Below are 27,241 nucleotides of genomic sequence, written 5' to 3'. Positions count from 1 at the left end.
TTGGGGGGAACCCAGGTCTGCCCTCTACTCCGGGTTCCAGCTCAGGGCCCTGTGGAATGCAGCTGTCTAGAGTGCCTCCTGGAACAGCTGTGCGACAGCTACAACTCCCTGGGCTACTTCCCCATGGCCTCCTCCCAACACCTTCTTTATCCTCACCATAGGACCTTCCTCCTGGTGTCTGATAATGCTTGTACACCTCAGTCCTCCAACAGTCCGCGTTCTCACTCTCAGCTCCTAGTGCCTCTTGCTCCCAGCTCTTCACACGCACACCACAAACTGAAGTGAGCTCCTTTTTAAAACCCAGGTGCCCTGATTAGCCTTTCTTAATTGATTCTAGCAGCTTCTTGATTGGCTGCAGGTGTTCTAATCAGCCTGTCTGTCTTAATTGTCTCCAGAAGGTTCCTGATTGTTCTGGAACCTTCCCTGTTCCCTTACCCAGGGAAAAGGGACCTACTTAGCCTGGGGCTAATATATCTGCCTTTTATTACTCTCCTATAGCCATCTGGCCCGACCCTGTCACAATACACAGAGAACATGAAAAAATGGGTGTTGCCATATACACTATAACGAGAGTGATCAATTAAGGTGAGCTATTATCAGCAGGATAAGGGTTTTTTCTCCTGCTGATAATAGCTCACCTTAATTGATCACTCTCATTATAGTGTGTATGGCAACACCCATTTTTTCATGTTCTCTGTGTATATCTATATTTTCCTACTGTATTTTCCACTGAATGCATCCGATGAAGTGGGTTTTAGCCCACGAAAGCTTATGCTCTAATAAATTTGTTAGTCTTTAAGGTGCCACAAGTACTCCTGTTCTTTTAATGAAAGGGATAACATTCAGCCACATGGGGAGAAAGCCCCTACCAAAGTGAAACTGCTCCAAACTCTGGCAATAGCACTTATGAAGAAAACATACCGAAAGAGAGAGCCTACAGTGAGGGGGAATACCAACTGAGTGACACAGTAAGGGAGGAACAGACTACCCTTTAAAGGTGAACAGATCCTGCACTGAGGGGACATTACACCTTAACTCAGGCACTTTGATACTATGGTGATGACCCTTCACAGAACTCCAAATTCCTGGTATTAAACATGTTTCTTTTAAGCTACAATGCTCTAATAGTGTTTAAAATTAACTAATCTTTATTTACAAGCATAACTTTATCTTGACAATGCATTTTTTTCTAGGAATTGTTCTGAATCCATGATCTTCTCCATGCACATGGATCTGTAATTGGAGTCTTATGTATCATTTAGCGTTCAGTTAAAATAGCTTAACACTCTTTTTCAACTTGTGAAAGACCCATGCTCCCACTGAAGAAAAGGTCTGAAAATAAAAAAGCAAGTGTTTGGGGTTATTGGAAGGGAAGATAAAACCCAAAAGCACACAAAATCTCTTCACTGGTTAATACTCAAAAGACAGTTTTCCTTATTCCCAACAAGCATCTTTAGACTAGCCAACAAACCCTCTCTTCTGGCCTGAAACTCAACATAGGAAATTTCAGGCCAAAATAATATTTGGGAAATTAGAAATTAAGTAAAAAATTATGAAACTTACAACTGAAACCTTTTTCTGCTTTCTTACCTCTGCACTCCCTGCTGAGCAACTGCATCACTGTCTTTGCTGAGCACACTCAGCATCTCAGTCGGCTTGGGATAGGGATGCCAACTTTGCCTCTCTTTCTTCAGCACTCATACCACCTTCCTCCCCTAAGGGACAATCATCTCTGCAGAGATAGTGGCCCAAATCTTCAAAGACCTGCACAGCTAAGTATACACACATTTTTGCTCACTCCTAAATACATTCATTCATGTGCATATAGGTGAGAAGGTGCATAAACCTCTAATATGTGCACACACATCAGGGACTTGTGCATTTAAGAGGGAGTGCATTTCTTTTTAACTGGGGCCAATCTCTGGAAGAAGAGGGCTCCACTAACCTGCCATTTCCCCCACTAAAAGCCTATTGTTGAGTTTACATTCAGCTTGTTCTTGTTTTAAACATTTGACCTGCAATCTTACCATCATGATTAGAATTTCCCAAAGTCCATGGCTCATCTGAATCGAAGTGAGTATCTCCTCCTATTCCTGGTCCAGGAAAGTAAGCATGGGCTAGGAATCCACCTTCTCCATCAAATGGAGAACTGTCTCCATGGAAACCAGAAGCAAAAAATATCATAATATCTGCTTCCTTCCTGTCACTTTTAACTTCATGATAAGGGACCTCTTCAAAGGTTAGTGGCGTCACTCTCTGCCAAACATCAAATGCCTGACGAATGGCTCTCCTTGTATCAAGCTCTCCAACCTTGGGGGTGTGGTTGTGAACACTGTGTAAATGAGAAGAGAAGGATTGATTAAAGGCACACATCCTATTCAAGTCTTCCTATTACAACAGCTAGCCATTCTTGCACATAGGCAAAACTGAATAGAGTCTCCATTTCTGCAGGCACATAACTGTACCCGCAACTATTTGCACCTGCAATTTAGGTCAGTTTTAGCCCTCATCCAAAGCCCACTGAAGCTAACGGGAATCCTTCCTTGACTTCAGTGGATGTTGCGTCAGGCCCTGAATGCCTGATTACATTCACAAATTAGAGACTTAGATGTAGAATTTGAAAGTGAAAATTATTGCAGGTAAATTTATGTGTCTGCTATTATCCTGCAAAAATGTAGGCAAGTGTATAAGAAACTGGCCCTTAAATTCTTTCTAAGCAGCATACTCATCACTATATTACTGAGCCTGACTGATCTCCTTTACTCATAGTAGTTCAAATGAAACCCATGAGACTCCTTGAGTGAGTAAAAACTCACCAGTGTGACACAGCTGCCAAATTTTGTGCAATTCCATGTGTGACATTTTATGAAAAATATTTCATGAACTAATTTGTTTATTTACAAATAACTTGTATATAACCCCAAACTTCCTTTTTAAAAATGCTCCGGATTTAGTGCTGGCAAAAGGTGCCAGCTTGTGAACCCTGGAAAATGTAGTCCTCAGTTTGCGTGCAGGGCAACAACAGTGCAAGCTTTCCAGATACTGTATCACCAGGCCTGCTTCTCAGAGGCACAGGGGCAGTTAAGTCTCCATGGCTTCTCTGCTGAGTCTGCCAACTAGCACCAAGTGCAGTGGTGAACAACTCCCCTGGGAGAGGCTGCATTCAAAATGGTGACCTACCTATGAAAGGCTCTGTAGCTCAATGTCTCGAGGCATCTACCCCTTAAATAAATGCTAATTTAAGATGGGGGTCATATATATGTATAATATACAAAAAATTCTCAAGATACTATCAAGGCTGTCAAATAAAGCATTGATTACTCTGAAAATGCCAGTATTATGGACACTTGTATAACCTGTTCAGCCCCTTGGCATGTGGATTAAGTTGCAGTCTTTACTGACACGATCATATACTATGTTTTCTTCTCCCATGGGACAGCAGCAAAGTCTGAACCCAAGACTTTCAGAGCTATAGAAAAAGCCTCAGCCACTCAAGCTATAGGAATAACGAGAAGCAGAAGCACACTGTTATCCTTTATATGAGCAAGTTCCTAAAGGGGGCATAATATACCATTTCCCAATGAGTTCTATTCCTGACTCTGGGAGCAGGCTGTGCTCCGGTGGTTAGAACAATGGATCCAGACATTACAGCTTACCATATGATTTTTCACTCTCATTCTGCAAGGCAGCAGGACAAATCTGATAAGGCAATTTTAGAGACTCGTACTCTGGGCCCAACTCAGCTTGAGCTGTGCAGCTTTTGAGTTAGCTTATCTATGAAATAAATGCATACTAACTGACTCCCCTAAGGTAGGGTTATGAAGTCTGCGGTGGGCGGGAGACCGTGGCTGATGGTTTAGCTGAGGCCCCTGAGGCCGACGTGAGCCCTTGTGAGGGCTGTGGGAACCCCCAAGGGTACCAGGGGGCCAGCCACTGGCCCTGGGGCATGATGCAATGGGCGGTGCCGCCTTTAGAGTGGGTATCCCCAGTGCAGGGCCGTGGCCTGCTGGTGTGGACTCCTGTTCGGTACTGGAGTCCGAAGAAGAGGGATCATGTCTGGGAGACCAGGATGGTGCCAATCGTTCGTCCTGGTTGTGACGGTGCTGATCCCGGTGCTGCAACAGGGATCTGTCCGAGTGTGATGAGTCCCTGTGCCTTAAGTGATGCCAGTCCATTGAGCAGGAACAGGAGCGAGTTGGTCATCAAGGTGGGGAGCGACCAATAACAAGGCTCTTGGGACCATTGGCTTGTGTTCCTGGAGCGGTGCCACACACTCGATGAGCAGCTAGGTCAGTCCTGGTATCGGGGCTACAGGGATGGGCAAACCTCCATGGGCCTGCGCCAAGTCACCGGCGATCTGCGTCTCAAGCCCTGCGAACGGTGCCCCGAGTCCGAAGACCAATGAAGGCTCCTTCAGCCCAGCCTCCCTATGTCTGAGGCCTGGCAGTTCTGCGCAGGCAAGCACTGGCAGGACACTCACTGAGGAGGAGAGCAGTGCCACACAGCTGGCGACTGCTGGAAAGGTCCCATGGCACACTAAGATATCCTGTGTCGCCTGCAGGACCTCGGACGTCGATGGCATGTCCAGGTGCTGGAGGACCGCATCGCTCTCCAGGGTGGCAGGCACGTCTCAGGATGGGCTAACCCACTCGATCTGAGCTGGGGCTCGACTCCCGTAGGGAGGTGAGGAGCTGCCCTTCATGGGTCCTTGCTCCTCTCTGGCCCCCTCCTTCCCTTTACAGGATGTCGGAGATTGTCCCCTCCCGGCCTTTCTTTGCTTCCTGGCCGGTGCTGGGGAGAGGGAATCAGCGTCGGTCCGAAGATGGCACCGGCAGAGTGCTCCAGACCAATGCCGCGATACTAGGAGCAGAGTCCGATCTGGATGGCTCCGGTGTTGGTGCTAGCGCAGATTCCATAAGGAGCACCCGGAGACGTATGTCTCGCTCCTTCTTTGTCCGAAGTTTCAACCCCTTGCAGATCTGACCCTTGTCACTGATATGGGTCTCGCCCAGGCACCTCAGACAGCTACTATGAGGATTGCCGATGGGCATCGGTTTTTTGCAGCAATCACAGGGTTTGAAGCCTCGGGATCAGGGCATGCCCCATCCCCACGCTGAGTCCTGTCCAGGACTAACTAACTAACTACACTAAGGGAAACTACTAACAACTTTTAACTATTTACAGAGAAAAGTTCATCTCAACGGATTCAGAACGAGAAGGCTTGCCAAAGCAAGAGATGTTCCAGCACCATCACTGGTGGTAGGAAGGAACTGAGGGTGGTGGGAGCCAGCGGCGCCCCTTATACCGCACCATATGGGCGCCACTCCAGAGGGCACCAGAGCCAGTCTCCTACAGATATCACTGAGGGAAAAATTTCCGGAACTGGTGCATGTGGCAAGCACACACACCTACAATGGAATGGACACGAGCAAGCACTCGAAGAAGAACCACTCTTGCCAAAGTCTCTAATGACCTCTTCCTGGCCAAAACTCAAAATCAGTGCTACATCCTCATTCTACTTGACCTGTCGGCTGCCTTTCATACAGTTGCCCATGCTTTTCTTCTGGAAATCTTGTCCTCCCTTGGCTTCTATGACTCCACCCTCTGCTGTTCTCCTCTTACCTCTCTAATCACTCCTTCAGTGCATCCTTCAGGGGATCCTCCTCATCCTCCCTCCAGCTTTCTGTGAAGGCTCTTCATGGCTCTTTCCTTGGTCCTCTTCTCTTCTCCTACTACACCTTATCTCTGGGTAATCTCATCAGTAAATACAAATTCAACAAGCATGTCTATGCTCAGGGATTAAAAATCTACATCTTTATTCCTCCTTCGGTCCAAAAATTAAAATCTCAGCCTGTCTCTCCAACATCTCCTCGTGGATGTCTAGCCATCAGCTCAAACTCAACATGACTAGCTCTTAATCTTCACTCCAAATCCTGGATCCAATGGACGCTGTATTCCAGGAACGCTCTCACTAATGCTGCATACAATAGCAATATGCCCTCCCTACTACTACTTGACACTCCCCTGCTTACACATCCAAGAATCCCATTAGCAGGTGGAGTCGACGGGGGAGCATCAGCAATCGACCTACCACAGTGAAGACACTGAAGTAGATACACATAGCTGAAGTTGCGTAACTTAGATCGATCCTCCCCAGTGTAGACCAGGCCTTAGCTACAGCATTTCACTGGGACCTCATGTTCAATTGGTTTCTACCATGATTCCTAAGTCCTTTTCCAAGTCACTGCTTTCCAGGATATAGTTCCCCATCCTTAAGAGTTGGTATGGGAACCCCCATTTTTTCATGTTCTCTGTGTGTATATATATATATCTTCCTACTGTACTTTCCACTGCATGCATCTGATGAAGTGGGCTTTAGTCCACGAAAGCTTATGCTCAAATAAATTGGTTAGTCTCTAAAGTGCCACAAGTACTCCTCATTCTTTTTGCTGATACAGACTAACATGGCTACCATTCTGCATCCTGTAAGTGTGACTTATATTCTTTGTTCCTAGATAGAGGACCTTGCATCTGACTGTATTAAAATACTCTGTCTGATCTGTCTTTATCATTATTTACCATTCCACCAATTTTTCTGCCATCTGCAAACTTTACCAGCAACAAGTTTCATGCCAAGAACAGATGCCTGCAGGACTTGATTAGAAGCATCTCCTTTGGATGATAATTCACCATTAACAATTACTAGGTATTTTTCTATAGTTCCATTATCATGAAGTTACCCAATATAGATAATTTTAGAAATGTTTTCACTAAGTTTGTGTAGCCTGTAAAAAGTAAAAGTTAGACTGAAACTCCTTTCAGCTAAATCCAATGATTTCAATACCTCACTTAGTTTTAATACAAATATCATAAAATGTTTGCAGAAAATTCCTGGCAGAGTTCATTGTGACTCTGGACTTGATACATACTTGGAATATTAGATATATAAAAATAAGAAATTTGTTTATTATTTTATAGTGGCAAAACATTTTTGAGTGCTTTACAGAACAAAAAGAAAAGACATCCATTTGTAATATTCAGTATGACCTCTGGAAAACTGTCACTAAAACGCATTCAGGGTTTAAATGACATAATCAAAAAGCAGGTAGGGAACAAATAATTGTTAGGTAGTGCTTTTGATTATGTCATTTAAGACAAGGGCCAGATTTACAAAGGCACCTAAAGATTCTGATAGGCACTTACTGAGATGTCAAAAAGAATTTAAGCAGGTTTGGCACCTAACTAATGGGACCTAAATACCTTTGAAAATCTGGTCCTAAATGCCTACAATTTTGAAAATGAAATTTAGACTCCTAAGTCACTTAGGCACTTTTGAAAAAAAAATACCTTCCATGTTTTTCTAAAGTTCAGCAGGCGATATGTATTTTCACAGTTCAATATAAAATCTACATCAAACTAATCTTCACCTTAAAAAAATTAGAATATACCTGTAGGTTATATGCTTCTGCCTCCATTTTTGTCCAGTTAATGCATATCGCTTATTCCTTCGGCTATGGCTTATATGGGGATGATCAGGAACCCCACATCGAGGCTTCTTCATCCATCTAAAAAAAAGTCCAAAATAACCCACAGGTGAAAAGGTGTTAAATCTGGGAAACAAGTTAGATGTGATTTTTACTGTTCGTTAAAATTGGTTTGGCTCTCGGTTTAGTCTGAACCAGGGTTTACAAGAAAAAGGAGAATGACCTTGTCCTGCAAAATATAAGGAGTGTACTAAAGAGAATGTTTTAAGATAAATCAAGGCCATTTGCACCTTTCCCCAAAAGACAAAAAAGTCTCGTTAAAAACTCTTATCCACGCTAAGTAAAACAGTGTATTGTGGGAAAGTGGAAAAGAGATAAGAGTTAGTTCTGGGAAGTCAGATGGCAAATGGATTTTGAGAAGAGACAGGAAAATATTCCTAGAAGCAGAAGGAGACAGAAGGGGGAAAAAAGAAGGGAAATAGGATGTGAGTGAGAGAGTGAGGCTGAAAGTTACTGATGTAAGACCACCAATGGGAGTAGTCAAGAATGTTCAGGGTGAAAAGCCTACGCTGGAAGTTATTCCCATTGGACCTCGTTCAACAGAAGCTGAGGACTGATAGTTCAGTATTTTAGTCACACACACACAACACAGACACACATACTCTCTCTCTCTCTCTTTCTTTCCCCCTCCCCAGTCACAGAAAGGCATACCTATATCCCTGAGGGTATGTCTGCACTGCATCTCTGACCAAGCTTCTCAGCCTCGGTCCACAGACTTCCTTAGTGGGACTTTCACTAGCATGCTAAAAATATCAGTGTAGACATTGCTTTGAGGCTGCGGCTTGAGTTGGAGCTTGGCGTCTCAAGCTTCCGCAACATCTACACAGCTATTTTTCGCACAGTAGCATGATCCCTATACATGAGTCTGTCCACACAGTCTGGAAGGCTTGCTCCCAGAGGAAGCATAGACATACCCTCAAATAGTTGTTTAGAAGAGCTGAGGGTATCCACCAGCTCTTGCAAAGTCCACGGACTGAATCACAGATTCATAGATTCAAGGACCAAAAGAGACCATTGTGATCATCTAGTCTGACCTCCCGAATAATACAGGCCATAGAACGTCCACAAAATAATTCATAGAAGAACGTCCAATCTTGATTTAAAAATGGTCAGTGACAGAGAATCCACATGACCCTTAGTAAATTGGTTAACTATTCTCATTGTTAAAAATGTATGCCTTATTTCCAGTCTGAATTTGTCTAGCTACAGTTTCCAGGTATGCAATAGTGTTATACCTGTGTTAGACTGAAGAGCAGATTATTAAATATTTGTTTCCCATGTAGGTATGTATAGACTGTAATCAAGTCACTCCTTAACCTTCTCTTTGTTAAGCTAAATAGATTGAGTCTATCCTATAAAGGCATGTTTTCTAATTCTTCAATCATTCTTGTGGTTCTTCTCTGAACCTTCTCCAACTTTTCAACATCCTTCTTGAATTGTGGATCCCAGAACTGGACACAGTATTCCAGCAGCAGTCGCACCAGTGCCAAATACAGAGTTAAAATAACTTCTCTACACATCCTTGAGATTCCCATTTATGCATCCAAAGATTGCATTAGTCCGTTTGGCACAGCATGGAACTGGGAACTCATGTTCAGCTGACTATCCACCACAACACCCAAATCTTTTTCAGAGTCCCCCATCCTATAAATATGGCCTACATTTTTTATTCCTACATGTATACATTAATATTTAGCTGTATTAAAATATATACTGTTTGCTTGCTCCCAGTTTACTAAGTGACCCAGATTGCTCTCTATTAATGATCTGTCCACTTCATTATTTACCACTCCCCCAGTTTTTGTGACAACTATGAACTTTATCCGTGATGATTTTATGCTTTCTTCCAGGTCATTGTCAAAATGTTAAATATGAAGGGACAAGATCCCTGAAGGACCTCATTGGGAACACATCCATTCGATGATTTACAATTTACAGTTACATTTTGAGATCATCAGTTAGCCAGATTTGAATCAGTTTAATATGTGCCATGTTAATTTTATATCATTCTAGTTTTTTAATCAAAACATTGCGTGGTACAAAGTCAAACTTAGACTTACAGAAGTCTAAGTATTTTACGTCAACATTGTTACCTTTATCAAACACACTTGTAATCTCATCAAAAAAAGATAGCAAGTTTGTTTGACAGGATCCATTTCCATAAACCCTTTTGAATTGTCATTAATTATATTAGCCTCCTTTAATGCTTTATAAATGAAGTCCCATGGGGAAAGCTGTATACCTTGTCCCTGAGATCAGTCCATAGGAAAATAGCTGATGCAAGCCAGATATAGGTAGTGAGGTATTCTGTCCTACATTTCCAGCCAGCTGCCTCGTCTTGTACCTGGGGCCACGCCTGGACAAACACTAAGGCCTGGTCTATACTACACAGTTAGTGCTATGGTGCAAGGCAGGTTACATCAACTTAGTTGTGCATGTGTCTACAATTAAATTGGTCTCCCACCGCTTGTAAGCCCCCCTCTTATGTAGACATAGTAACATCACCTCCACCAGCAGCATAGAGCCACAGTTGATGTACTTAAGACAATGCAGTGTGAGTGCTGACACCGCCTTACTTATGTTGACCCAAAGTTGATATATTTTAAAAAGAAAAGATTGCACGTTTACTTATACAGATTGCTTAGTTTACAAAAAACACTTTCAGAGAAGAAATGAATTAACTGAATAAACTGCATTGCTGTTGCATAAGCAGCCTATTGCTGAATCAACATGCAATTACCATTGACAACATATGTTCAATTCCTCAAGGGTTCAGCCACCTAAATTCTACTATCCTGTCAATTATTAGCAGCATGGAAAAGAATTATGTTTCACTGACAGTTGCCTATGTGGCCTATGGGAATAAAGTAATTGAAATCATCAAGCAAAGCTTATTACAATTAAAATTACAAGATGGGCCATGAATACGGGACCACACAGCCATTTTAAAACAAATACAGGAGCAAGGAGTAAATAATATTGCGCCAGTGTTTTTACAATTTGCTAAATTTGATAAGGTTTCAAGTTTGGATCATAACAACGGTAAAAGCCTTCACATCATTAATGGCCATCCCAAGGTGAATGCAAAATCCAGTCAGAGTGTACTATACCAACAGTGTGGAAACTTCAGTAAATGATACTTATGTACAGCGCTATCCCACTGTGCGCCTAGTAACTAAAACTGGCTTAAAAATTAATCAGGCTTGTTGTACAAAACGTAATGGATAGCTGTGTAAATCCTATGCTACAATTAATAGCAACAACACAATAAGAGGCTGGGCCTGATTGGTACAAAATGAGTTAGTCAATAAGGTAGTAAAAATACAAAATGTGGTATGTGCTCTGAAATTTTTCTATACATGAAAACACTTGTCCTGCAATCAATACAGAATTTTGTGTGCAAGTCACTAGCACAATCCAAATCAGAACCATGCCTTTTGGCCAACTGGTCAGCTCTGCCATTAAAATTATTATTCCTCCTGGCAACCTACAACATTTATTAATTAAATTGTTTCCCCCAGTAAAGCAACTACAATTAAACATACATAATTTAATGGCAAAAAACAAAAATAGCTTATCTTATCCAACAACAAATAAAAGAAGTAGAAAGTGTGCAAAAAACGGTGAAAACACCTTGGTCAGCAATCCCAAAAAATGTTACTCCACACCCAATGTCCAAACACTTAGTGTAATAGTAATAAAAATACAAGCCATAACAGTAATTGCACTAATAAAAATGTGTTGCTACATGTAACATCAAACCAAAAAAGCTAAATTACACCAACTTAAAAAAAAAAAACTAGCTATCAACACTGCCATAGTAATAAATAATCATTATAAAAATAATCAAGTGCTTATCAATGTTTTAAATGTAATTGTTTGTACTAATATAGCTTGCAAGGGCTATTAAATACTTGTATACCTAAATACTCTGAAGTATGTTAAACCAAATGCGTCCTATAAAAATATTTAAGGTACAAACATATACACATATGCATATTATTATATATGCATTTACATCTATGAATGCATACCAACTATCAACATTATTCATATATCATTATTTATCACAAATTATATAGGGCATATATTTGGTATTTAACTATTTAAGGAAATAATTATATAATCCCTCATACATATTAGTATATATACCTATACTATTCTATAAGGTACAAACTCGATACATTTATAATCCTAACCAAAGCCCATCTCATCAATCGCCAACTAAATAAAAAGGCCTCCTTATGCCACACAAAAGTTATCACAGCACAACTCTACACCCCACGCCTCAGTCATGGTCCCGGGCCTAACATTCCCAGGTCCACTATAAAAAACGAATAACAATTAAAAAATAAAATCTGTCCATCAGTCGTACAAAAAATGTATAAGCTAAAAAACAAATGGGGCATAAATGTATAATTAAAAAAGTAAGGTGGCCAAATAACAACATTTAAACCCACTGGGTCATCTTTAGTCCATGCATTATGCTTTTCTGAAACAATGGGTAAACATCCTCCCCATAAAAAGACAAAAAGTTGGGGGATGTAGTAGGAAGAGAGCCTGAAATATGAGCCCTTGTGTCAGAGGCCTGGAATAAGGCCTGAGCTAAAGTAGTGAGCAAGCTTCGCTGATATAAAGCAAAGTTAGCAAAAGTCAGGCGGTGAGCAGATTTCAGGCTCTGCCTGCTCGTAAATTCACAGAATCTGGCAAGAACAGGGCTGATATTGCAGAAACACACATTCCTAAGAAGTGCTAGGCACAAAGTATTCACGCAAACACATTCCAGAAGAGTGGTACCAGAACATCCTGATATCAGGGATGGTACAAAAACATTCCCCAAGAAAAACAGGAACACACTGACCCCTTGTGACAGGGTGTGCATGCCCCGCACTGGGACTGCAGGGGTTAATTCCTCTCTTTGGGCCAAGGAGGCCACGCTCCCTCGACCTTGCTGGGCATGCTCCGGCTGGAGGCCAGGTATAAAAGGGAGCAGCTCGGTTCATTTGTGGCTGACTGCTGGAGGGGAAGGAGGTGTGTTGCAGACTCCTGCTAAAGGACTGCCAAAACTTCATGACACGGAGGGCAGACAGATAGCAGTGACCTATGACCCCAAGGCTCCAGACGCCAAAGAGGGAGGAGAGACCGGGGAACCATGAGACCACAAGCTGCAGAGAAGCGGGTAGGAAGTAACCCAGGGAGGCTTTGCAGGGAAGTGGTTGGAGACCCGGAGACTAGCTCTGCGTGTTGGAGTCAGATCCCCGAAGAGCTGGTGGCAGGCAACCCCGCCACTGACAGGGCCCTGGGTTGGGATTCAGTGGAGAGGGAGGGTCCGGGTTCCCCCATCCTGGCTGCCGCCCACCCTGGGGTGACAGCCTGCCTCACCACTCTACTGACTCCGACCACTAGGTCGCATAGCCCTGATTGCGAGAGCCGCTCTACTCACTCTGGCCGCTAGGCCCCACAGCCCTGATGGAGAGAACAGGTGGACTGACTTTGGCTGTTAGGCCACGTTACTCCAATACCCAGAGGGGTCGCGCAGACTTGCCCACGGGCCTCTAATAACCCGTGCCCCACCCCAAAAGGGGTCAGGGGGACAGGGAGTACATGACCCGCAACACCCCTCCCAAAAAAAAAGGTCAGGATGACAGTAATAAATAATCTTTTTTTAGTCAAATCAACATGTACAAGGAGATGGGTAATAACTAGCCACGTCAAGGGGCAGTACCTAACTATGTCAGAGGGGCAGCAACTTGTTTGTATCAGGGTATAAAGAGGTATCTCTGAAAGAGTGTCTTGGTCCAGCAAAGGAGGGGGATGAAAAGTCCCACCATTCACTGAGCTGCATCCATTGTCACGGGCATACACGTCTTAATATCCTCATAAAGTCTGCCAGGTGCTGTTACCGTGATTTGTTCACAATAAACCTGGCCTGGTGCTTTCATACCTTAACAGATCTTAACAGAGGTCTGCTCTGCTGGCTGTCTGCACAGAGCAGGGGTAGCACACAGGGAGAACACACACACGCAGCCGAACATCTAACAGGCAGATCTGGTTTTCTGCAAGTAGAACTCTTAAGGTGCGTCTGATGTGCAGGAGAGAAGCCCTGCATGCCAGGCAGACCCAGTAGATTGATGTGCAGTCTGGCCTCACATGGGGTCCAGGTACCCTGTACAGTGTGATTGTTCAGGTCAGTACCCCAACCCACAAGGGATTCACCTGTTACAATGGTGGCACTGGGGGAAGAAGTGACGAAGGGGACGTGATGTGGGTTCAACCACCAGATAAGAGAGGTGATGACCCTGGTGGGAATAGTATCACTGGTGTTAATGTGATCCTTGTCTGATGAGTAGACCGACTACAGCCAGGCCTGTAGGCAGCGCAGATGAAGACTGTGAATGGGGTCACATAAGTGCATAAGGCCATGTGACCTAGAAGGGTAAAGGCATATCCTGACCGTAGTCCTTCTTCTGTGAGTAATCTGTGCTATCAGATTGCTCATTAGCTGAAATCTTTCCATGGGGAAGAACACTTGCTGCACTGGAGTCCAGTGTCGCTCTGGTAAAGTTTACTGTCTGTGTGGGTGGATGTTAAAAAAGACTTTTCCTTTTTTATGCAGATACCCAGCTCTGCTAGAAGATGGAGCAGAAACAAAGTTGCTGACCTGACCTCTTGGCTGGAGCAACCTACTAGGAACCAATCATCAACATATGGGAAAATTGTGTAACCCTGACATCTCATTTGGGCTGCCACCACCGAGACGACCTTTGTGAATACTCTGGGTGATGTTGCTAGTCCAAAGGGAAGGACTCTGAACTGGAAATGTCCCTGATCCACTGGAAACCAAAGGAACTTTCTGTGGTACGGATGAATATCTATATGGAAATAAGAATCCTTCATGTCAAGAGACACAAACCAGATCCCCTCCTATAGGGAGGGAATTACTAATGTTAGTGCAACCATCCTGAATTTTGACTTTCGAATACAGATTTTTAGTTATCAAAGATCCAGAATGGATCTCCACCCTCCCTCTTTTTGGGGGGCTAAGAAATAAGGGAAATAGAACTCTCTCTCCCTTGCTACTGAATTGTCACTCATTCTATTGCCTCTCTTGTAGGAGGAGGGGGTCTGCTTCCTGTTGAAGAATCACCTCCTGAGAGTGGTCCCTGAAGGGGGACCGGGAAGAGGATTTGTGGTGAGGGAGGGAGCGAAACGCTATAGATTATCCTTGATGGATAATTTCTAAGACCCAACTGTCTGTCCTGATAGAGTCCAAATTGTAGGCAAAAAGTGAGAGGCAGCCCCCAAAGATATGGGAGGTTACAAGTGGGTGGCATCAGTACTTGTGGGCTGATCTCGACCAAAGCGTCAAAAGTCCCTTCATGGGTGGCCGGGAATGGGTAGAGGTCATGGAAGCAGAGGGTCCTGAAAATCGAGGCCTCTGAATCCTCTGTCATTTACATGGGGGCTCAGCTGGATAAAGATGGTAGAACGTCTGTAAAGGGGGGTGGCCTTGGCTTACACACCTGCCTCTGGTGCTTTCTCCTCAGGGTCGGGGTGTAAACTTCCAGGGAGTGTAGATTTGACTTTGAGTCTTTCAACAGTGTAGGGATTCATTTTTTATCTTGTTGAACAAATTTGCCTACAGTTATCCAGCAGAGATGGTGAGGATGGAGCCCATGATCAGTGGGGACTCCAGTTAAGTCCATCAAGTACCTGCAATTAAGTCCTCAAGTACCTACATTCTTGAGGTACTGAAAGAGTATTGGTATTGACGTGATGGTCACTCTTGAAGCAGACGGTACTGAAGGTTTGGATCACTCCTCCAGGGGCACTGATGGAGATGGACACTTCAATTTATGTGGTACTGAGGAACCTGTCAAGGGGTACCGGAGGTAGGGTTGTGTCCAATGCTATGGGTCCCAAGGAATATCTCTCCTTGCTCTCTTTGACATACCCAGACAGTAGCAAAGTTCCTTTGCTCTTAGAAGAGCTATGGGGTTTCCTGGCTCCTCGAGTACCTGAGGAACCTGTAGCCTGTATGATACTGGGCAGAGAAGTCAATAATTCTAAGACCATCAACCCAGTGGGGGATGAATGTCTTTTAACAGCAGACACATAAGAACACAAGAATGGCCACACTGGGTCAGACCAAGGGTCTGTCTATCTCTCTCTTCTGGCAGTGGCCAGTGCCATGTATTTCAGAGGGAACAAAGGCCAACAAGGAAATTATTGAGTGAGCCATCTCTGTTATCCAGTCCAAGCTTCTGGTAGTCAGATGCTTAGGGTCACCCAGAGCATGGGGCTGTGTCCCTGACCATCTTGGCTAACAGCCAAGATGGGCCTCTCCTCCATGAACTTACCTAACTCTTTTTAAAAGTCAGTTATAGGTTTGACACTGACAACATCCCTGTCATAAAAATAAAAGGAAGGGTAACCACCTTTCTGTATACAGTGCTATAAAATCCCTCCTGGCCAGAGGCAAAACGCTTTCACCTGTAAAAGCTAAGATAATCTCACTGGCACCTGACCCAAAATGATCAATGGGGGAACAAGATACTTTCAAATCTGGAGTGGGAGGGAACAAAGGGTTCATCTGTCTGTGTGATGCTTTTGCCGGGAACAGATCAGGAATGCAGCCTTACAACTCCTGTTAAGTTAGTAAGTAATCTAGCTAGAACATGTGTTAGGTTTCCTTTTGTTTAATGGCTGGTAAAATAAGCTGTGCTGGATGGAATTTATATTCCTGTTTTTGTGTCTTTTTGTAACTTAAGGTTTTGCGTAGAGGGATTCTCTATGTTTTGAATCTGATTACCCTGCAAGGTATTTACCATCCTGATTTTACAGAGGTGATTCTTTTACCTTTTCTTGAATTAAAATTCTTCTTTTAAGAACCTGATTGATTTTTCATTCTTCTTAAAATCCAAGGGTTTGGGTCTGTGTTCACCTGTAAAACTTGGTGAGGATTCTTATCAAGCCTCCCCCAGGAAAGGGGTGTAGGGCTTGGGGGGATATTTTGGGGGAAGACGTCTCCAAGTGGGCTCTTTCCCTGTTCTTTGTTTAAAACGCTTGGTGGTGGCAGCATATGGTTCAAGGACAAGGCAAAGTTTGTACCTTGGGGAAGTTTTTAACCTAAGCTGGTAAGAATAACGTAGGGGGTCTTTCATGCAGGTCCCCAGATCTGTACCCTAGAGTTCAGAGTGGGGAAGGAACCTTGACAATCCCCTTGCAACAAGTTCCACAGGTTGACTGTGTGTTCTGTGAAGAAGTACTCTAATCTTTGTTTTAAACCAGCTGCCTATTAAACTCATTGGGAACCCCTGGTTCTTGTGTCATGTGAAGGGGTAAATAACACTTTCCTATTCACTTTCTCCACACAAGTCATGATTTTAGACCTCTATCACATTGCCCCTTAGCTGTCTCTTTTATAAGATGAATAGTCCCAGTCTTTTTAATCTCTCCTCACATGGAAGCTGTTCCATACCCCAATCATTTTTGTTGCCCTTCTCTGTACCTTTTCCAATTTCAATATATCTTTTTTCAGATGGGGTGACCAGAAGTGCACACAATATTCAAGGTTTGGGTGTACCACAGATTTATATAGTAGCATTATACTTGCTGTCTTCTTATCTATCCCTTTCCTAATGTTTCCTAACATTCTGTTAGCTTTTTTGTCTGCTGCTGCACATTGAGCAGATGTTTTCAGAGAACTATCCACGATGACTCTAAGATCTCCTTCTTGAGTGGAAACAGCTCATTTAGAATCCATAATTATATATGTGTAGTTGGGATTATTTTTTCCAATGTGAGTTACTTAGCACTTATCAACAGTGACTTTCATCTGCCATTTTGTTGCCAATTAATTTAGTTTTGTGAGTTCCCACAGTAACTCTTTGCAGTCAGCTTTGGACTTAACTATCTTGAGTAATTTTGTATCATTTGCACCTTTGCCACCTCACTGTTCACCCCTTTTTCCAAATCATTACGTATATGTTGAACAGTACATGTCCCAGTACAGATCCTTGGAGGTTCTCACTATTTACCTATTTCTATTGTGAAAACTGACCATTTACTCCTACCCTTTGTTTCCTGTCTCTTAACCAGTTACGGATCCCTGAGAGGACCTTCTCTCTTATCCCATGACAGCTTACTTTGCTTAAGAGCCTTTGGTGTGGGACCTTGTCAAGGGCTTTCTGAAAGTCCAAGTACACTATATCAACTGGATCACACCTTCAAAGAATACTAATGGACTGATTAGGCATGAATGCCCCTTACAAAAGCTGTGTTGACTCTTCCCCAACATATTGTGTTCATCTACATGTCCGATAATTCTGTTCTTTACTAGAGTTTCAACCAATTTGCCTGGTACTGAAGTTAGGCTTCCCAGCCTGTAACTGCCAGCATCACTTGTGGAGCCTTTTTTTAAAAACTTGGCATTATGCTAGTGTAGCAGGGTAGCCACCCCGCTCTGGCCCTGAAAGGGTTAAAGCCTGCTCTGGGAGAGGGCTGGAGCTGTGAGAAAAGGCTAGGCTGATTGGGAAGGCAGCCACAGCTGGCCCTGAAAAAGGCCAGTGAGCCAGGAGCTGGGAGGAGTCTCTCTCTAGCTGTAGAGAGAGAAGGACCTGGCTGCCTGGGATCTCAGCAGGGTAGCTAGAGGAGCTGGGGAGCTCCAGCCTGGAAAACCCCCAGGCTGCAGGCCTTGCTAAAGGCCAGAAAAGGTACTGGGGCTACAGAGGGGTAGTCTGGGAATAGGCAGAGGTAGCTGGTCCAACCCTCCTTGCCAATGATGAGTGGTTTACAGACTGCAATCTGCCCCAGTGAGCGGGGGCTAGATGGTGACTGGCAGTAGCCACTGAGGCAAGGGGGGGATAGAGGATTGGGGGTTCCCCCTGGGTGGGGAGACAGAGATTGTGGGTTACTGCTGGGGCAGAACCCCGGGGTAAAGGGCACCAGGGTCCGGTAGGGACACCGGGCCAGCAGCAGGCGAGACACTGGCCTGCAGAGGGCGCTCTGAAGGCTGGAAAGAGCTAATTCCCAAGACTACCAGCAGGAGGCACCACATTGGTGAGTCATCGCCTTGCTACAGCTAGCTATCCTCCAGTCATCTGGTACAGAGGTTGATTTAATTAATAGCTTACATACCACAGTTAGTAGTTCTGCAATTGCATATCTGAGCTCCTTCAGAACTCTTAGGAGAATACCATTTGGTCCTGGTGACTTACCATTTGTTCCAAAAGCTCCTCTATTAACACCTCAGTCTGGGAAAGTGTCTTAGATTTGTCACCAAAAAGGAATGGTTCAGGTGTGGGAATCTCCATCACATTCTCCCCAGTGAAGGCTGATGCAAAAAATTTATGCAGCTTCTCTTCAACAGCTTTGTCTTCACTGAGTGCTCCTTTAGCACCTTCATTGTCCAGCGGCCTCACTGATATTTTGGCAGGCTTCCTGATTCTGATGTACTTTAAAAAATTGTTGTTAATTTTTGTGTCTTTTGCTATTTGCTGTTCAAATTCTTTTTTGGACTGCTTAATTATACTTTTACACTTGACTTGCCAGAGTTTATGCTCCTTCCTATTTTTCTCAGTAGGATTTGACTTTCAAGAACCACATGTCACCCAATAAAATTAATAGGCAGCAGGTTTAAAACACACAAAAGGAAGTACTTCTCCACACAACAAACACTCAACCTGTGTAACTCAATGTGCATGGGGATGTTGTAACAGTCAAAAGTGTAACTGGGTACAAAAACTAATTAGATTAGTTAATAGAGGATAGGTCTATTAATGGCTATTAGCCAAGATGGTCAGCGATGCAAACCCATGCTGTGGGTGTCCGTAAACCTCAGATTATCAGAGGGTGGGATTGGATGACAGGGGATGGACTACTTGATAAATGTCCTGTTTTGTTCATTCCCTCTGAAGCATCTGGCATTGGCCACTGTCAGAAGACAGGATTCTGGGCTAGATGGACCACTGGTTTCACTCAGTATGGCCATTCTTATGTTCTTAATATTTACAGGATGCCTTTTTGCCTCTAACATTGACATTGTTCCAAATATTAGCTTTCAACTTTTTATGAATTAGTATAACAACATCCCCTGACTTCAGAATTAAAGCAACTAGAAACTGGGAGGCGTACCCAATCTCTATTCAGTTTACAAGCTTCAAGTTCTGTCAAATTAGCTTACTCTTAGCACCTGGGGGAGAGGAAGGTGATCAGAAACAGTCAACATGGATTCACCAAGGGCAAGCCATGCCTGACCAACCTGATTGCCTTCTATGATGAGATAACTGGCTCTGTGGATATGGAGAAAGCAGTGGATTTGATATATCTTGACTTTAGCAAAGCTTTTGATATGGTCTCCCACAGTATTCTTGCCAGCAAGTTAAAAAAGTATGGATTAGATGAATGGACTATAAGGTGGACAGAAAGCTAGCTAGATCGTCGGGCTCACAGGGTAATGATCAATGGCTCCATGTCTAGCTGGCAGCTGGTACCAAGCGGACTGCCTCAGGGGTCGGTCCCGGGGCCGGTTTTGTTCAACACCTTCATTAATGATCTGAATGATGGGATGGATTGCACCCTCAGCAAGTTCACAGATGACCCTAAGCTGGGGGGAGAGGAAGATAGGCTGGAGGTAGGGATAGGATCCAGAGTGACCGAGACAAATTGGAGGATTGGGCTAAAAGAAATCTGATGAGGTTCAAGAAGAACAAGTGCAGAGTCCTGCACTTTAAGACGGAAGACTCCCATGCAGTGCTACAGACTGGGGACCAACCGGCTAAGCGGCAGTTCTGCAGAAAAGGACCTGGGGATTACTGTAGATGAGAAGCTGGCTGAGTCAACCGCGTGCCCTTGTTGCCAAGAAGGTTAACGGCATATTGGGCTGCATTAGTAGGAGATCAAGGGAAGTGATTATTCCCCTCTATTCGGAACTGGTGAGGCCACACCTGGAGTATTGCATTCAGTTTTGGGCTTCCCACTACAGAAAGGATGTGGACAAATTAGAGAGAGTCCAGCGGAGGGCAACAAAAATTATTAGGGGGCTGGGGCACATGACTTACGAGGAGCAGCTGAGGGAATTGGGCTTATTTAGTCTGCAGAAGAGAAGAGTGAGGGGGGATTTGATAGCAGCCTTCAACTACCTGAACAGGGGTTCCAAAGAAGATGGAGCTAGGCTGTTCTCAGTGATGACAGAACAAGGAGCAACAGTCTCAAGTTGCAGTGGGGGAGGTCTAGGTTGGATAGTAGGAAAAACTATTTCACTAGGAGGGTAGTGAAGTACTGGAATGAGTTACCTAAGGAAGTGGTGGAATCTCCATCCTTAGAGGTTTTTAAGGTCCAACTTGACAAAGCCCTGCCTGGGACGACATAGTTGGGGTTGGTCCTGCTTTGAGCACAGGGCTGGATTAGATGACCTTCTGAGGTCTCTTCCAACCCTAATCTTCTATGATTCTAAGAAATGTGTTTCCTGGAGCATAGCAGGGCCAATATTCTCTTTTCTAAGCATCAAGTATATATTTTTTTCTTACAATAAGGTTATTAAAACCCTTTATATTCCAGGAGTCACATTTAATTATCGGAGCCAACAGTGTCAAAATATAACAGATAAAATATAAAGTCACTTTGTGAATAAATGAGAAATTGGAAGTTTTCCTGAGCAGCATACAATCCTTGTGTATCTAAGTAACAAAAGTTATATAGTCTAGCTGTAGGGTATCACTTCCTGGAAATTTCCAGGATAGGAGAGTAATGGGAGAGGAGCTGAAAGAGGAATTAAATAAGTGATAAAACAAAATGGAAAAAGATTTTGGAGAGAGAAATACACATTCGTACCATACAATCAAAATGATAAATCTGTTTAAAACAGTCCAAAAATATACACTTGACACCAGAGGGTGGGGAGGGCAGGAATGGCCAAATTGGATGAAACTTTGAGGTCCTCTGAGCCCCTGAGGCCCCAAACATTACAACTAAAGTAACCACCTATCACCTAGAACCTTGACACATTAATCCATAAGAAAACACCATCGGATAAAGTAATGATAAAAAAATAATTACTAATCAAATGACTAATTTTACATCAATGCTAATTTCCCATTTTTTAAGGCAATAGGAAGTTAATTGATGATAACCGTTTAACCCTTCAAGCCCAATATAAGGGGGGGGGTAAAATTAACATATCAATGTCTATTTTTGCCCATCAACTCATTTAGAGGAGCCATATCAGATCTCAGAGACCAATACATAAATTCCACATACTCAGATCATTCCACAGATGTCTCCTCTTGTGAGGGAGGAGTTTGCAGATTCTTGCCGTATTTTTCTTGCCGTTCTTAATATGGAGCATTGCTGCATATTTACCTCAAGTCCAACTTCCTTGCCAATTGTTTTGCTTTGTTAAAAGCTGCCCTCATTGCAACCACATCATGAGCATGATCTTGAAAGAGCAGTATTTTAATTGCTTGGTTCTCCCCCTTCCTATTTTTCCTCTGGATTTCTGCAATATAAGCTACTGAGTGGTAAACTTCAGGAACATCACAATCAATGCTCTAGCCCAACCTCATGCAGATGGCTTAGGGGCAAGGGCCCAGTGTGCCCTTCTACATCAAAACAAAAATCTATCAGCAGATCCAACAACTTAGCAGTTTAGGGACAAATTCAGTAGATTTACGTTTCTCTGTTTCTTCAGGGACACCCACATCTTGATCTTAAACTGTTGTGAGAGGCTTTCTAGATCAATTAGCTTAGTCTTAATACTCTTGATATCATTGCAGTTCTTCACAACCTGTGATTTGTTCTTTGTTCTCTTCCACTTCAGAAGTTCTGTGTCTGATTCATGCATCCGTCTTGCAGTGCACTCTGAATCTCAGTCATGGTGGTCTGAGGGTGGAAACTGTATCATAGAATCCTAGAACATCAGGGTTGGAAGGGACCTCAGGAGGTCATCTAGTCCAACCCCCTGCTCAAAGTAGGACCAATCCCCAACTAAATCATCCCAGCCAGGGCTTTGTCAAGCCTGACCTTAAAAATATCTAAGGAAGGAGATTCCACCACCTCCCTAGGTAACGCATTCCAGGGCTTCACCACCCTCCTAGTGAAAAAGTTTTTCCTAATATCCAACCTAAACCTCCCCCACTGCAACTTGAGACCGTTACTCCTTGTTCTGTCATCTGCCACCACTGAGAACAATCTAGAGCCATCCTCTCTGGAACCCCCTTTCAGGTAGTTGAAAGCAGCTATCAAATCCCCCCTCATTCTTCTCTTCCGTAGACTAAACAATCCCAATTCCCTCAGCCTCTCCCCATAAGTCATGTGTTCCAGTCCCCTAATCATTTTTGTTGCCCTCCACTGGACTCTTTCCAATTTTTCCACATCCTTCTTGTAGTGTGGGGCCAAAAACTGGACACAGTACTCCAGATGAGGCCTCACCAATTTTGAATAGAGGGGAACGATCACGTCCCTCAATCTGCTGGCAATGCCCCTATGTATACATCCCAAAATGCCATTGGCCTTCTTGACAACAAGGGCACACTGTTGACTCATATCCAGCTTCTCATCCATTGTAACCCCTAGGTCCTTTTCTGCAGAACTGCTGCCGAGCCATTCGGTCCCTAGTCTGTAGCGGTGCATTGGATTCTTCCGTCCTAAGTGCAGGACTCTGCACTTGTCCTTGTTGAACCTCATCAGATTTCTTTTGGCCCAATCCTCTAATTTGTCTAGGGCCCTCTGTATCCTATCCCTACCCTCCAGCGTATCTACCTCTCCTCCCAGTTTAAGTCATCTGCAAACTTGCTGAGGGTTCAATCCACACCATCCTCCAGATCATTTATGAAGATATTGAACAAAACCGGCCCCAGGACCGACCTTTGGGGCACTCCATTTGATACCGACTGCCAACTAGACATGGAGCCATTTATCACTACCCGTTGAGCCCAACAACCTAGCCAACTTTCTAGCCACCTTATAGTCCATTCAGCCAGCCCATACTACTTTAACTTGCTGGCAAGAATACTGTGGGAGACCGTGTCAAAAGCTTTGCTAAAGTCAAGGAACAACACGTCCACCGCTTTCCCCTCATCCACAGACTGCAGCTACCTGTTGTACCACAATCATCAGCTGGGTTCCATCAGGCTCAGGCACCATTTTGTTTGTAGAAGAGGGGAGGCAGAACTCCTCTGTTTGTTTATTTGGTGCTTTCAGATTCAAAGATGAAGATGCAGAGCTAAAAGGCATCTCGGGGAATTCAGTATTTCACACACAATATTTCTCATGGTTGGACAGTGGGTTTTAGGGGTTGATGTCTGGGTATTTCAGAGCTCACACAACCTTCATTCATCACAGTCACGGTGCTTTTTGGTGTCCTGACTTCTATTTCTGATTTTAGAAGCATAACATGGCTAGAGACAGCATAGTCAAGTAACACACACACACCCTGCTTGGTTCATCTACAGGGAATGAACCTGGAATCTCAAAGCACAAGCCTGTACTTCTTGAGCTAAAGGTCCATTCCCATCAGCATAGAGACGGCAAGAGAATCATAAACATCAATCTGTGGTCTAAACACTAGAAACTGACAGAGAGCCACACTGTGTTAACATGGGGAAGGATAGCTCAGTGGTTTGAGCATTGGCCTGCTAAACCCAGGGTTCTGAGTTCAATCTTTGAGGGGGCCATTTAGGGATCTGGGGCAAAAATTGGGGATTAGTCCTACTTTGAGCAGGGGGTTGGACTAGATGACCTCCTGAGGTCCCTTCCAACCCTGATATTCTATGATTCTAAGACAGATAATATGGCCCACTTCCTTTTAAAAGCAGTGCAGCAGAGTCAAAGAGACTTGGGTCTGTTATGTTAGAAACCTGAGTTCTATTCCCAGTGCTACCTGATGTGAGTTTACACAGTTGACCTCAGTTAGTCTACCGGTAAAATTGGTAAGGTAGGGATATGTGCCTTAGGCCAGTGGTTATCAAACTTAAGCAACCTGAGGACCCCCATATTGATTTTAAAATTTTTGCGGACCCCGAAGCCAGCTTCTAATTTTCTCCAGGCCCCGCCCCCACTCCACCCCTTCCCCCAAGGCCCCACCTCTTCTCACCCCCACTCCACCCTTGCCCCTCCTTTTCCCTGCCTCTTTCCACCCCCTCCTCCGAGTGCACCCCATCCCCTCCCAGCACCTCCTGCACAGTGTTGAAGAGCTGTTCCGCAGTGTACAGGAGGCACTGGGAGGGACAGGGAGGAGTTGATCAGCAGGGCCGGAAACCCTGGACATGACTTCCGGAACCCCTGGAGTACCCTCCCAATCCCCAGGTTGAGAACCGCTGCCTTAGGCTAATAAGGACTGTGAAGTGTGCAGAAACATGAAGAATTGAGATTAGAACTCATGGGCTCTGTTAGTAGCCCAGTGCACCTTACCTTGGCTACAGCATATTGAGTGCTCCTCAAAAAACTGTTTATCACTTTACTGAGAATATCTGACAGACCTACAAAATGTGCGAGTATCACATAAGATGTGTAGACAAGGTGGGTGAGCTAGTATCTTTTATTGGCTCAACTTCTTTTGGTGAGAGAGACAAGCTTTCGAGCCACGCAGAGCTCTCTCTCTCACCAACAGAAGTTGGTCCGATAGAAGATGTTACCTCACCCACCTTGTCTCTCTAAATCCTGGGACTGATACAGCTACAACTACACTGTATACATAAGCTGTGTAGCACATAGCAAGTCTGCAGAAAGTTCAGGAGACATATCTTACAAATGGGATTTTGAAGAGGCAACCCTGAAGTAGTAGTTACACTTTTTGTAGCATTTGTTAAAGGTATATCTGTTTTACGGCAAATCCTTTCCTTCCAAAATGGAACAAAATACCCATAGTTAGAAAATTTCCATGAAATAATACATTTTAAACAATACAATTCAATACCTGTCATTTTGGTGGGGGAAAAACTCTCAATTTTTAAACTTTTATCCCCCCACTGAAAAAGAGCTGTTGGAGAAGACAGAGTAAAATCATTAAAATAGTTTTATTTTTTCCCCTTGAAAAAAGAAGAAATTTTCAAGATATTAAAGTGTTTCTGTGAAACATTTTGCATTAATTGAAACACCATTTTCCCCTCACAATTGGATTTCAATGAAAAAATTCTGACCAGTTTTCTAGTTTTTTGGAAGACTGTTATAGTATTAGGATGAACTATATATAAGAAAAAAGAGGAAACATTGCAAAAAAGTAGGGCTGTCGATTAATCGCAGTTAATTCATGCAATTAACTCAAAAAATTAACTGCAATTAAGAAAATTAATCATGATTAATCACACTGTTAAACAACAGAATATCAACTGAAATTTATTTAAATATTTTTGGATGTTTTCTACATTTTCAAATATATTGATTTCAATTACAACACAGAATACAAAGTGTACAGTGCTCTCTTTATATTTTTATTACAAATATTTGCACTGTAAAAATGATAAACAAAAGAAACTTTTTTTAATTCACCTCATACAAGTACTGTAGTGCAATCTCTTTATCGTGAAAGTGTAACTTACAAATGCAGATTTTTTTTTGTTACATAACTGCACTCAAAAACAAAACAATGTAAAACTTAAAGCCTACATATCCACTCAATCCTACTTTTTGTTCAGCCAAGTTTGTTTACATTTATGGGAGATAATGCTTCTTGCTTCTTATTTACAATGTGACCTGAAAGTGAGAACAGGCGTTCGCATAGCACTTTTGTAACCGGTGTTGCAAGGAATTTATGTGCCAGATATGCTAAACATTCATATGCCCCTTCATGCTTTGGCTACTATTCTAGAGGACATGCTTCCATGCTGATGATGCTTGTTAAAAAAATAATGCGTTAATTAAATTTGTGACTGAAACTCCTTGGGGGAGAATTGTATGTCTCCTATTCTGTTTTACCCACATTCTGCCATATATTTCATGTTACAGCAGTCTTGGATGATGACCCAGCACATGTTCATTTTAAGAACACTTTTACAGCAGATTTGACAAAACACAAAGAAGGTACCAATGTGAGATTTGTAAAATAGCTATAGCACTCGACCCAAGGTTTAAGAAACTGAAGTGCTGTCCAAAATTTGAGAGGGACGAAGTGTGGAGCATACTTTCAGAAGTCTTAAAAGAGCAACACTCAGATGCGGAAACGACAGAACCCAAACCACCAAAAAAAGAAAATCAACCTTCTACTGGTGGCATCTGACTCAGATGATGAACATGAACATGCGTCAGTCCGCTCTGCTTTGGATCGTTATCGAGCAGAACCCGTCAACAGCATGGACACAAGTCCCCTGGAATGGTGGTTGAAGCATGAAGGGACATATGAATCTTTAGCGCATCTGGCATGTAAATATCTTGCGACGCCGGCTACAACAGTGCCATGCAAACGCCTGTTCTCACTTTCAGGCGACACTGTAAAAAAAAAAAAAAAAAAAAAAAAAAAAAGCAGGCAGCATTATCTCCTGCAAATTGTAACCAAACTTGTATGTCTGAGCGATTCGCTGAAGTACGACTGAGTGGATTTGTAGGCTCTAAAGTTTTACATTGTTTTATTTTTGAATGCAGTTATTTTTTGTACATAATTCTACATTTGTAAGTTCAACTTTCACGATAAAGAGATTGCACGACTCTACTTGTATTAGGTGAATTGAAAAATACTATTTCTTTTGTTTTTTACAGTGCAAATA

General features: G+C 43.3%; 1 protein-coding gene across 5 annotated transcripts in view; it reads right to left on the bottom strand.

Annotated features, from left to right (window-relative positions):
• MMP24 (matrix metallopeptidase 24) overlaps positions 1 to 27,241 on the bottom strand; it is a 161,271-nt gene that overhangs the window by 94,358 nt on the left and 39,672 nt on the right. For all 5 annotated transcript variants that reach the window (XM_037915274.2, XM_037915273.2, XM_043527290.1 and 2 more), the window contains exons 3-4: positions 7,449 to 7,565; positions 2,028 to 2,332 (exon numbers count right to left, since the gene is read on the bottom strand). In XM_037915274.2, the coding sequence (XP_037771202.1) occupies positions 2,028 to 2,332; positions 7,449 to 7,561 (418 nt within the window). In that variant the 5' untranslated portion in view covers positions 7,562 to 7,565. The remainder of the gene's footprint in view (positions 1 to 2,027; positions 2,333 to 7,448; positions 7,566 to 27,241) is intronic.

Source organism: Chelonia mydas, chromosome 13 (genome assembly GCF_015237465.2).
Source record: "Chelonia mydas isolate rCheMyd1 chromosome 13, rCheMyd1.pri.v2, whole genome shotgun sequence".
NCBI classification, from domain to species: Eukaryota; Metazoa; Chordata; order Testudines; family Cheloniidae; genus Chelonia; species Chelonia mydas.
The sequence above is the reverse complement of the archived record's forward strand: the minus strand, read 5'-3'. Positions and strand labels throughout refer to the sequence as shown.